This window comes from Buteo buteo, chromosome 11, assembly GCF_964188355.1.
Source record: "Buteo buteo chromosome 11, bButBut1.hap1.1, whole genome shotgun sequence".
In the NCBI taxonomy this organism is placed as follows: Eukaryota; Metazoa; Chordata; class Aves; order Accipitriformes; family Accipitridae; genus Buteo; species Buteo buteo.
In genome coordinates this window covers 30469790-30483209 of record NC_134181.1, presented here as the reverse complement: position 1 = coordinate 30483209, position 13420 = coordinate 30469790, and the positions used below count along the sequence as shown (strand labels likewise).

The window sequence follows — 13420 nt, the reverse complement described above, 5'->3', positions numbered from 1 at the left end:
TAAAAGAAACGGGAAAAAAAGTTTATTAAAAAGTTTCTAAAAGTTATATGGAAAAATGGGGCATCACTACCACGAAGACAGTTTTCCATGACCTTCATTCATGCTAAGGCAGGTCGCTAAATAATAGATCAGAGAAAAGAACTGTCAGACCTTTTTGTAGTCAGTTACCACACTCAATACAGTCAAGCTGTAAAATATAAAGTAATAATACGCCAGAGAATCTAGGTTAGGCTACAGGTCATTGTGGGGTGAGGAAATTTGCTTCGAATTCACTAGTGTTATGTCAAACACATGGGAAAAGTGATTAAATTCCATTTATCAAATTATAACTAAACCTACATTAATTTGCTGCAATGCAAAGTAGCAAAATGGGTTTGTAAACCTGAAGCAGTTAAAAACTTCCTGATGAAAGCACATTGGGATGAGCACATCAAACTTTGTGAGAACCTTTGTAGAACTGCATTTCCAAAGATAAGTAGAAGCAGAAAACAAATAAAACAGTGTAATCCAGGAAAAAAAAAAAGAGATGGTCTAAAAAAATGAGACTGCTATTGAAACAGTATTCATTGAAAAATACAGATCTCTCTGAAAAGAGGACAGCCCCTGTCTGAAACTATCACTGTAACAGTATCACTTACTCAGACCAACTGAGCAGAGTTAAAAGATGAATAACAATTGCTCTGTCTCCCTTTCTGCTTGAGCACTTATTTATAGTGACTCTTGCAAAGCATTGCTTGGGTATTTCTGTGTTTGTCACATAGACTGGGCATTTTCACCCATTTGCACTCATAATACACAACACTTGAAAAAGCAAAAAACATCCAAACAAATATGGCCTTTGAAAAACCTGGGATCTAATCAGAATCTTCTTTCTCTTGTTTCTCAAATTTAGAGGAACCATTTCCAGCTGGCAAAACCAATTGTATTTAATTGATTGTTCACTCATTCAAGGGCAGAGGGAACCATTAGACCATCTCCTCTGGCTCTCCTGAAACAGGTCTTTACATTTCACCCAGTTACATCTGTAATTAACCCTGTAACTGTACTGAGCTAAGCTGCATGTGTTGATGTTTTTAAATCAGAGCTGATATCCATCAGAAAACATGCTTCTACTGACAGTCTATTTTCATAGTTAATCACTCCATTGTTAGAAACGTATTTAAATTTGAAATAAAACAAATTTGTGGCTTCTAGCCACTGACTCTCATTATCCTTTTATTTGGAAGATTATAGAGCTCTTCAGCAACTGGCATTCACCATGCAGGAACACACATGTTTTAAGCAAGACACCTCATTTTTTCCCTTCGTAAATGAAACGGATTGAGTTCTTCAAATCTTTTATTGCAAGATATTTTCTCTTGCTTGAGTCATTTTGCAGTTGTGTTCTGAATTCTTGGCAATGTTTCCAATGGACTTTTCAAATAACTATAAACAGTATTTGAGTACTGACCAAAAGCATGGTTAGCACCACTTAGAGCATCATGTATTTTCATTGGTCCTTCTGCCATATCAACCCATGAACTCCTCTTCAGTACCTTTAGCTCCTGGATCTTCTTCAGTCACTACTCTCTCCAGTAGACAGCTGCCCACGGCTGTAACACAGCTTATGTTCTTATTCTTTGGCTTATAAACTCTGCCATTGAATGCAAAATGCAACCAACGGCTTGGCCTGCTGGAGATGAAAGAACAAGTTCCCCTGGACTGCTCCATGTATGTTGTTATTTACCCCTCTGACTATCTGGAGATTTCATCTGGAATGATTTACAATTACTTCCAGAGCATGGATCAAAGCACCAGATTAGCTCAAAGAAAAACCACACTAGTGACCATATCCAATGGTGGTACCAAGCAAGCCACTTTTTGGGGGAGTGTGGGGGTGGGTGTTTGGCATCCACCACCCAGTTCTTAAATATATCAATGAAGTCCAATCTAATTTTGAAGTTAGACTGTTAGATAGTATTAAAAATTTAAAAAAAAAAAATCCCACCACACAACAGAGTTTTCTTCATTAAATCTATAGTTTCACAGCAGGAAATAAAACATGTTTGACAAAACTGCCATGTTTTAGTTTGTCAACATCTGGTTCCTCTGTTAGTTTTTGCCTGTCTTTTTCTTCCTGATATTAGACAGTCTAGCTTCAGATTATCCTATTTCCTTTTAGAAATATCTGCATAACATCCAACACTTGATCAAGGCATGACTGGAAGAGTGCTAGAGTCTCTGCTAAACTTTAAACCTGCCTCCCTAATTCAGATTTTTCAAACAAGCAATTCTGTGAATAGCAGGATTAATGATGTCAGTTTTCCTGTGGCATTGGATACGATGGTCGAGTGACTTTGCAATCTAAAAATGCAAGAGTGACTACAGCTATTTCTATTGATGGGAACAAACAGTATTTAGACAAGACCTTGATCATGTGGATTCTCTGATGTGCAAGTATCTGTGAAGGCAAATTGCAGCTTTTCCAAAATCGGTGGTTAGGTTCTCTACCTTCCATTGGGCGTATCTCTTTCCATGAAACTTGTTAAGAACTTATCTTTGAAACCTCTACACTTCTACCCAATTTTGTTGCAGTTGACTAGCAGGTTCAAAAGCAAGGCCAAAGTGGGCAAAAGAGCTAATATGTGCAATAGACACACAGACACAATGCTATCACACTTACAGAAGAAAACAGTTTAATAATTAAAAACTATGTGCTACTGACATTCAATTCATTCAATCAACTCATTCAGTCAAAAGGAAGCAATAAAAAAAAAACCTAACAGCAATTCCATACTACGAAAGCCACATGTGAATTTGCCACCACAAAAGAAGCAAAGGCGAAGACTAAAATAATAAATAAATAAATTGTTCTTTTGCTCATCCTGTGTTGAAATGAACAAGGACAACATGTTCCTGGCTATCACACCCCTTGGGAAGGCAGGGGAAGGGACACAGGGAGTCCACATACACACAAAAAAAACACCCCTTGCATGAACAAACTATTAACAAAGCCCCTACTGCTACCATTACATCCCAGTAACTCACATGCAATTTTAAGTTAAACAAGGAGTTGCCAAAACAAAATGACTCAGACACAGCTCATACCTTGCTGCATTAAGATAAATTTAACATCTTATTTATCTGTGAGCAGATAGGTAACATTATGTCCTGAAAAATGCTTAAAAGTAACATTAAAAGAAAGCTGCAGTTTGCACAGAGAAAATAGCCTAGATAATGAATTACAGAAAGCCTCTAGATACCCTCTATCCTTCAGCTATATTCTCATATTTCATGCTGTGGCAACCACTTTGCAAACTCATCTACATTATACTTTACAGTACCCAAAATACTATGTCTAAATATACATACATAAATATGAGAATTACTTTCATCCTTGACTTAACATGACAAAGCCATCAAAATACCTTACAGTCAACTCAGCTTAAGCATAAAGCAAAAGCGTGGCTGAGCAGTTAAATATTGTGGTACATTTGCAGTTACAGTAAACGAGGCTCAGGAGATGACAGCCCCAGTAGAGCACACAACAATTGCATGTTCTCAACTTCCAAATTTTTCTTCCTTTTCTATCCTCATATGCATTGTGGCAAGTTATTTTTGCACTGCTTTAACTGTAACAATGCCAATTAATATTTGTTTTTCCTAACAGTTAATACTGACTATTATAGATTTTTAAACAGACTAAACTCAGAAGTGCATTTGCTATTAAGAATGTTACAGAAACTAGAAAATGGAAAACTTAAAAATACCACATGGACGATACAGGATTACTTCTAAAGGGAGAAACTTATCTCTACGTGTGAAGTTTTCTTCCCCTTCGTTGCTTTTAAGAGCCCTGGAATTTAATCAGTTGACATCCTTACATCATGTTTACTTGAAGATAGGTTACATGAGTGGAAACAAATCTGACAATAATCTCCTATCAGTCTTTGCCTATTACATCACTAAAGAACTCAGTAAGAAACAATGAAGCAAGAAGTGCACCTACAGTAAGCACTGTGAAACAGACAAAAAGAAGAAATTACACGTTACTTCTGCATAGAGAATAACTTTGCAAAAAGGCCACATCAGGATATGACTGTAAATCTAGTTTGCGACCTTTTGTGAACATATGGACAGAGGCCCAAGTTACAGCTTTACAGCTCAGCTCCAGAAGCATCAGATTTGGCAGACCATGATGAAGCTGTAACTGGTTAAATGAATGAAAGCACTTTAATCCCTTGAGAAGGTTAAGGCCCCTTAGGTTGATAAGATTTTTTTTATTTGTTTAAAATACAGCATCTGGTCCATCCAGGAAAAAGCCTAAGATGCTCTCAAAACTGCTTCAACTTTTGGTAGGTGCAACGGTTGTCACACAAAACAGGTTTCCCCCTTTTATTTCAAAAAGGTCGATTTTTTCGGTTGGTTAGTTCGGGTGCTTTTGTTTGGTTGGTTGTTTTTTTAAATCAATTTAGCATTGGGCTCTTAAGAAATCATAAGTGTTTGCAATACCAGGGCAAACAGGTTCTCTGGCTGCAACTCAAACAGGAAACAGAAACTGGCTTAGCCTGAAAGTAATTTGTTTTCTGAATTAATTTTCAGTTATTCTTTCCCCATCTGGTTTAGTACGTAGCGACAACACTTATTCCAGTGGCACAAGAAGGGATCACTTTTTGCACAGGAATTCTTATTCATACAAGGTTCAAAATGCTGAAGCTATAGCCTAATTTTCAGCAGGCAAATCAACTACAGTTGTGTTAAAGAACTTGCACTCTGTCATTAACCCAGTAAAGGCTGGATGAGTGCAATGAGGGAAATGCAGATTTCCACATCAACACTTCCTACTTTACAGCAATCCCCTAATACGAGATCAGGCTGCCCAGAGTTAGTGTCCTCTCTCTAATAACTAAACCACAGCCAGATTCCAGAACATACTTCAGATGTTAAGAATGGAAATTATGGTTAATACAGAGCTATTTGAATTACTCTTCACATTAATATTTTTTTCTTTGGTTTAGCTATATTATTTTCTTCCAGTAGAAGTTATACATCAATGCAACAAATGAAAAGCTGAATAATGAGTTAAATATCAGAAACCACAATTCTTTTAAATATGTACTTTATATCCCTATATTTTCAACATTGCCACATATTAACATGAAGTATTTCCAAATACTTGTTAGCAAAAGGAAAATTACTGCTCAGCTTCAAGTCAACTACACAATTAAGTACATGCTTGCTGAATATGGTTCAGACATACTGGAATTTGAGGGAGATAGACTTCTTATCAGAGATTTCCAAGACTGCAGAGGGCTTGCTTGCTGTTTTAACCTAATCGTCTTTGAGAAGGAGTAAACTACAGAAATCTAAAGGACCTCTCCTTTTGCACTGGAACATCCATTTTGGGGTATAGTACTTCAGCTCGTGTATTCACTTCACTTGGTTTGATATGCTTTTGATTTGCTTCGACTCTTCCAGAATCTCAAGAAAGAGAACTTCTAAGAAAACACGACAATGTGAATTTCTCCATGATTATTATATTTCCCTTACGGACATTGATGTCTACCATGAACTATTTTTCTGATGTTTACAACTCGATTTAATGGCCTGGAACATGTCTTCTTCAAATTGAGGGTGGGGGGAAAGAAAAAAGTTGTAGCTGACTGTTGCAGCAAATCTACAAGTATTTTTCTGCAGGCATCCACAGGAACACAACTCAGCTGACATATCACATAACTTGAAGCACTGTCTGTCTGTTTTGATGTTAATCAAACTTTTTTTTTTTAAATCTACAAGATCTTTTGGAAAAAGATGTTTTCTGCCCCCTGAAAAAGCAAGCCTACTTGCTTTTCCATCTTTCCATCTCCACATCCATTGGACTGTTCAGCACAACCTCACATGAGATACTCTAAGCAAGCCTGTATTTGAAAATATATAGGTGATCACCTCACAACTCTACTTGTTTTTTGCGGTGGAATTTTTTTTCTCTGACAAGCAGAATGAGTGTCCCAAACGCTTAGTTTGTATGTAGCCACTATTTTTCCTAATGTTATCTGAATTAAGGAAAGATCCTGTAGGGCACCTGTCTTCGTATCCAATTAAATCTGGGATACATACATTGGAAGCTTCCTTTATTATTAAATCTATGTATTTTTTAAAGATACATAGAAGTTTGAGGGGACTGTACATATGGGACTATGTAGCCTTAAATAATTTCTAACTTTAAGTGCAAAAAATACTGGTAAAACAAGTAGATATCAAAGGAATAAGAAAAGAAGCTTAAGACATTTTTTCTATCCACACAAAACAATACAGACCACGCACTACAGCTTTAATCATCTCTTCCAAGATTTCTTTGCAAGTACGGCCTTTAATCAAACTACCTCATCCCAACACCACTGGCTATGAACATCTGACGCAGTAGTTTGCTGTGACAGAATGCAGAAGCAACTGTGAAGAGTTGACAGCTTCTTTTCACATAAAGGAATAGTACTAACATCTCAGTACAAACTGAAAAATGTTCCAGCAAAGCTTAGCTGTTGGGAAACGTCAGTTTATCAAACCTGAAATGCTTTGAACCCAATATTTCAGGTTCAACAAACTTGTGTCAAATTTACATTTGTGTAATTTAAAAAAGAAGCCAAGCTGAGGTGTGAATTGGTAAACGCACTTCTCTGGCATTTAAACAGTTGTCAGAAGGGCCTCTTGTTTCTTGATAATCCAGATTGGGCAGAAAAAAAAAGCCATACGATTTTGCCTTTTTTGCTGAAGGTATCATCCAAAAACAGCCAGTTGCCAAAAAAAAAAAATAAAAATTGAACAGATTGATTTAAGGCAACTCCTATTAAGTACATTTTAAAATCAAAGTTAGAGAAAAATATTTAACAGATTGAAATACTCCAGTGTAAAACCCCACTCTAAGATCACACACTAAGACCAACAAAGTTGAGCCACATCTGAAGTCCATTCTAGAATGTAATCTTAGCTGATGTGCTATGTCTTACCCCTCTATGAATCTGCCCTTAAGGACATACTTTTCCAGTTAAGTATTTTAATAAGACTCCCAAATGAGCTTTTGTCTATCATGAATTCATTGTTCTGCTGAACTGCAATTCTACACTGCTGGAGGCTCACCATTTTCAAGATGCAATTCTCAGCAGTTGTTTTCCCCATATATCCATAATCATCATGGCATTGCTATTACTAAGAACCTTCACGAAGTGTTCAATAGCGGTCAATCCAAGCTGCAAGAACTGATGAATGTGGGCAGCATTTAGTCGCTAAGAGTTCTGTAATGGTACAGACTGGAGTGTATCTCAGGCTTATGATGCTACATTGTCACTTAGAGGAAAAATTCTATGCTGAGGTGGGACTTAAAAATTCCATCAAGCCTCTTATCCTCTTGTATAACATATTACTGAAAAGTTATTGCTGTCAGGATAAATAAAAAACAAATGACATGGAGCAGTCCAGTTGCATTTGTACCTTTGATGGAGATGGAATGGCTAGGCAAGCTATGGTAAATGACAGGCAGGTCTTTCACAACAACCGGTGCTAGCTGTAGGCTCTGAGGATAGTTTCCAGCAATTATTCAGTAACAGCTCAATTCTACAGTCTATAGTGCTGGACAGGAGTTCAGTGGCAGAGAAAGAAAAAAATTAACAAATGAATGGGTTATTCAGCCAAGTTTACTATTATTTGCACTAACCTGGAGATTTAAGATATTTACATCTGAAATCATTTTTAGATATGACATCAGCAGAGTCTGGGATCTACTACAAAAAATTAGCACGGGACCCAAAATGGTTAGAAACCAGACGACAAGAATCCGGTCCATTTAACATTTGTATTCCTGTGCGCATGCTGTGTTAGACTGGCATATAAATTACAGATATGCATCACTGACATGCTGTGCTAGGAATTACACCAAAACCTCAAACTACAATTTGATGATTCAACAGGAAGACTTAAGGCAAACAGAGGAAGTAGGGAGAATGAAATACTAAGTTTAATCTCCTATACTTAACAAACAGATTTTGGGACCTTATTACTATCAAACTGTGGCAGTTAGTATATGCTGCTCCTGTAATTTGCACTAACAAGTTACAGAAAGTTAGAGTGATGCCTTCATAGGCATCAAAGAATTTTCCCACACAAAGAGGACATCCCAGAAGATCTCACAAAGATCCTTGAGAAAAAGGTAAACAAGTGGTTAAAAACCCGACACTGATTGGAAGATGACAGGGCTCTAGTCTCTGACAGAAATAGCTAGGGACAAATGGGGAATCTTTTGTTTCCATTGCCACTCCAAGAAAACAAATCTCAGCCCAACTCTAGCTGTCGGTCAAAACCCACCCTCACTTCACCTTAGTCTCCTTCATACTTTCTTCAATTTGGCCCCTAAGCTCTCTTTAAACAGAAAGAGGAGTCAAATTCTTCCTTAAAAAAAAATAAAATTAAAAAAAATAAATTCACCTTCACTACAGCATCATTATCTGGTGGGGCAGTGCAGGACAAACAATAAAATCCGTGAGATTTTTTTCTACACAAGGTTCTCATGGTAACCCCAGAAATGCTTTCTATGCCAGGGTGTTCATTTCTGTCCTTGTTTTTACCTAATGGAAATCTAAAAAATTATACTGTAAATAAAAAGAGATTGCATCAAAATAACAGCAAGACAATTCTTCAGCTTAATGACACATGCAACTAATTCAAACCTAAAATCAGATCTCAGTTACAGTGGTTGTAGATCTGGTGGACATACAAATATCATTCTGGTTATATTTGAAGGCTACATACATAGCCTTTAAATAAAGAATACAACATAAACAATGTTATTACCAGCTTTCTACTGCATTTTCAAGCAAAGGCTACTGTTTCAAGGCAAAGTTTCCCACTTTTTTTAGTAAGTGTATGTCAAATCAGTTATCAAAAATGACCCATGCTGTATTACATTGATCCAAATATAAAAGGTATACAACATAATTATTTTAAAAAAAAAGTTTAAACTAACAAAACTTAACACCCTTTTAAAAGGGTGAAATGATACATCAGCAGAAACATTTATGGTTCTGAGTTCAGGAAGGGCAGCCAAGTAACATGGCACATCACCAACAGAACACGTAATTCCTGGGTGATCAGTGGCGTTATGTGACTACTTCTGTTGCTGCCTATCACTACTCAGGAACAATCAATTACTGAACCGTTAGCTTTCTAAAGACATGGCCTTGAGTAGGGCAAAAGAACCGCATGGAAATCTCACAAGCTTTGTTTTTATTTATCATGACTGTAGTTCTTGAAGTTATGGAAAGCTATGCTACAAATACATTGTTAAAGACCGAATGTCTTTTTTAAATACTGCCAAAACATAGTAGATTAAAAACTGCCAAATCAACCATTTTATCTTGGTAATGCAAAGATCTTCCTACAGTATGCAAAACTGCAGCGAAGAGCTTGTCTACAGAAGACACTCAATGAAAAGTAAGCTACAGCATAAATTTACGTTACCTTGACCAAGGAAATACTAGAACAGTTTTGAGTATTAGCAGAAGTTACAATCCATCAATCAAAAAGCAAACACAGAGGCTGCAGAGGAATCTTACCAGAACTCGATCTCCAATTTTGAGCTCCCTTTCACCTTTCTTTAGTGATCCGGCTTCAGAGAGATTTGATATAGATTCACTTGCAGTTTTTGAAAGATTGGTAATCTGAGAAGGAGTTGAATGCTCCTTAGCAGCAAGTGGTGAAGTTTTTTGTGGAATTCCTGAAGGCGGAAGTGCAGCTGCAGATGAAGACACCATACTAGCAGCTGATGTGGAAGTTGGTGATGTAGCTCTAGAAGCATGAGCTGTCTGTGTACCATTGGCTTCATCTTCTGTCAGCACTTTTCTTGTCAATTTTGATGGTCTTGTAAATATTCCCCTCAAGGGTTCACACTGGAAATAGCGAACTCCAGCCACAGAGCCATCATTCTTACCAATTGGTTCATCTAGAACAATCCCTGCCCACTGTCCTGGGGCAAACTGTGTTTCACCAAGGAACTGAATAAAGCCAGGTTTATTTCCATTGACCCAAACACGCTCTCCAACTCTGAAATCATCCACAAACTCTTCATGTGCATCTGCAGTGGTTGCACTTGAGGCCTTTTCACTGGAAGCTGCTTTTTCTACTGGAGCTGGAATCAAGCACAATGAGAAGGCAAATAGGCTAATATTCCAGAGAGCATCACTACGTAGTTTCAACGTAACAAGCATTTGGAAAAGCATGATTTCTAAAAGGAAGAGCACAATTCCAAATTTTCTTACTTATGAAAACACTGTTATCTCTGGAATACAGTAATTCAAAAATCTAAGGACAGAGACACTGAATGAATTGAACATAGGTTTTGGTAAAAATCTTGTAAAGATTACAAGTCTTACCTCAAAACTACCCAAACATTTTTACCATGACAAGGTTTCTTCAAGGAAAACTGCTTGATCACATCCCAATTAGTAACTTCAGATTTATTGCATGTTGTACACGTAACATTTTTAGATCAGAAATAAAAGCAAAAATACCTCAGTGTAAATAGTAAAAATGGTGTATACTCATAGCTTTCAAGGTACTTTTTGTTAGAAGATGAAAGGGAAAAGTGAAGACATTTAAATATTCCTTACCAGCTGCAACAGATGCGGGTGGTTTCAGCAATGTACTCCCATGCTTGATAGTCTTTGAAGGAGCCTTAAGTCCACTTGGTTTTAACATACTCATCTTTTTGCAATACCAGTGTTAATCCTCTTAGTCTGCAGCAACTATCTTTTTTCCAAACATGGATAAAATATATTATTCGAGTTTTTCCAACTCCGGAATAAACCTGTAAATAAAAATATTAGACGTGAAACAAAAGATCAGTATTTTAACTCCTGCAGAAGAAATTTCTATACATACACAGCCTGTGTATGAAATGCATGATAAAAGATGCTTTACAATAACAACCAGAAGCATTTCCCAGGATAGCATTTACAACTCATCTTTTGAAGGCCATTTCCTGTTAAAAGCCACCAAGTCTGAACCTAAAACATCAAAATAACTCACTTCACTGAATGCTGCTGTATTCATCTTGAGCTTTAAACTAAACAGCTATTTTAAGAAAGAAAAACAAAGCCCTTAACAGCATTACTAACATTACACATAGATATAACCCAGCTACGCACCCTACTGTTTTCAGTCACATTTTTCAAGTGTTGCAATATCCCAGCAAAAACAACTTGAGACTACAGAACTAACTGCAAGAGAAATCAAGAGAACCAGGAATTTCAGGATAAAAAGTTTCTAAGAGAGATTGGAACTGAAAAACTGAAATTGATCAACAGAGTTAGATGATGACAACTACAAAGTAAACATCCACCTCAGCTGTATGTGATTCTTTTAGATCACAAGATACACTGGCTCGCAGTCCCCAACACAGTGCCCCAGCTATGCTCCCCTGGCAAGAGGAGGAGGGACTCTTCCCTACGTTGCTAGGATAGAGCCCTGCTCTGACTTGGAAGCCAGCTATAAGCTTTTCAGGGAACTAAGTCATGAGGGTTTTGCCACAGAAGGCATCTTCCTTCTGATTACAAAAGCTTTAGAAATGCTTTTTCATCATAACGAAAAAAATCTGGGTTTTTTTTCCCTCAAATATGAATTCAAAGCCAAACTGTAACATGACTGGTCTCCCCTCATCTTCTAAAGCATAAACTGTTCTGCAGGAACACAGCTTGGCTGTTTGCTAAGGCACTGACAGAACAGCTATGCCCACTTAAAAAAAACCCAAACAGCATGCATCTAAACAAAAACCTGAAGCAAAAAAAACCCCAAAACATAGACATGTAGCAATAGACTGCTTGCTTAAGTGTTTGCTCAGAACATGACAAACAAGAACTGCAAAGCACGTCTCAGTCCTGCCGTTTACTCAGCATTTTGGCACCAATCAGTACACATGCACAGGCAGAAAGCAATTGCAAACTTCCCAAAACCATTATTAGCAGTGCCCAGGTGCGTGTACAGCGGGTACAGTATGTTTAAAGGCAAAGCAAACACTACTGAAGGAGAGACTGCTACACTACAGGAAGGAGGACTAAAGAGATAAGGCAACCGCATCTTTTGCCTACCAGTATAAGTTTTACCCCTCATGTATTATTAATAGCCAGCGCATTAGTGTTCCTAAAAATCAATTCACTGTGAAAAAAAAAGAAAGTATCAGGCACGCTGCTTTGTGAACCGAAATACCAAAGTGAAACATTTCTTGTGCTATTTCAAGATTGGCCATGCCAAATTCAAGGCATTTTCTAAGAAGTCTGTAAGAATGTTATACTTTAAAAAGCATTAATTACCACCTTGGATGTATGGTGTTTGTCTACAATTTAAGTTATGCTCTATGAAAACTCTGAAGTAGTGCTGTGAAGATTTCTGAACATTTTTTCTAGCATTGCCAGAAGTATGTCACCCACCCATCTGCAAAGTTATGACTACTGAAGAGAAAAATTTCCCCATTGTTTTTGCAATACATATGCCAGTTTAATTTTTAAGTGAGAGCTTTCATGTTCATCAACATGAAAGCAGAGTTAGCTCTCTAAAATCAAAGCAGAAGGACATGCGTGAAATATGACTAAGCCATGAAAGAACTGGGAGGCACACAGTTACACAGAAGAACAACTAGAGGATCACATTAAGATGTTACTTTGGACACAGCAGGAACACTGTGGGTTTTTTTTTCCCCTCCTACTACATACCTGCCCTCCCTGCTAAATCTGAATGCATCATATTTCCTCATATTTTGTTTTAGAAATCTTCTAAAACTGCACTTTGCTCTTACACGTCAAGGACCTGAAAAGCCTTCCTTTCTCTCTTATACACATGCTACCTACCTATTCTTCCTCATGCTGCAGGCCCTATTCCCTCCCCTACAGTGCCAGGATCTCCATGCATGCCTCCATTACTTTCCTCAACCCATCAAAATCCATGGAATGGAAAAACTGTACATGATAAAGAAGGATTTGGTACAAATACAGAAATGTGAGAAGTATCAAGGTCAGTTCTTTTCAGTTCACAGTCTTCTCTGTCAGTGCCAAACACCAAATCTATGAAAATTGAACCACCTCATTTGGGCCAGAGCAAGTCCCCCTTAAGAAAGGCTGCCTCCTAAAACCAGGAAGCTAGAAGCTGTCTTACAATATTCTGCCATTCTTTTCCATATACTATCTCTTTTTTTGCCCCAAAGAGCATTCCAGCACCACACAGGTAGTAACTATCTATATCGTGCAAGGGTAGGCATATTAAAAGAAAATAAACACAACATTACCCCTCAAAACTACATTTTGCCAGTTTCAAATAATTATTTATTAATAGATGTTTAACAACCTCTACTCAACAGAAAGTTAGAATGTTCTAATATTGCATTTCTTGGCTCGGGGTACTCATT

The 13420-nt window shown here is 37.3% G+C and overlaps 1 protein-coding gene across 11 annotated transcripts in view; it reads right to left on the bottom strand.

The window, feature by feature from the left end:
• The window catches only part of CLIP1 (CAP-Gly domain containing linker protein 1), a 73671-nt gene that overhangs the window by 49637 nt on the left and 10614 nt on the right, over positions 1–13420 (bottom strand). For 9 of the 11 annotated variants that reach the window (XM_075041277.1, XM_075041285.1, XM_075041283.1 and 6 more), the window contains exons 2-3: positions 10635–10831; positions 9582–10153 (exon numbers count right to left, since the gene is read on the bottom strand). In XM_075041277.1, the coding sequence (XP_074897378.1) occupies positions 9582–10153; positions 10635–10728 (666 nt within the window). In that variant the 5' untranslated portion in view covers positions 10729–10831. Of the gene's footprint in view, positions 1–9581; positions 10154–10634; positions 10832–11052; positions 11072–11171; positions 11339–13420 lie in introns of those variants that run through there. The other 2 variants (XM_075041278.1, XM_075041281.1) reach the window with 2 other exon arrangements.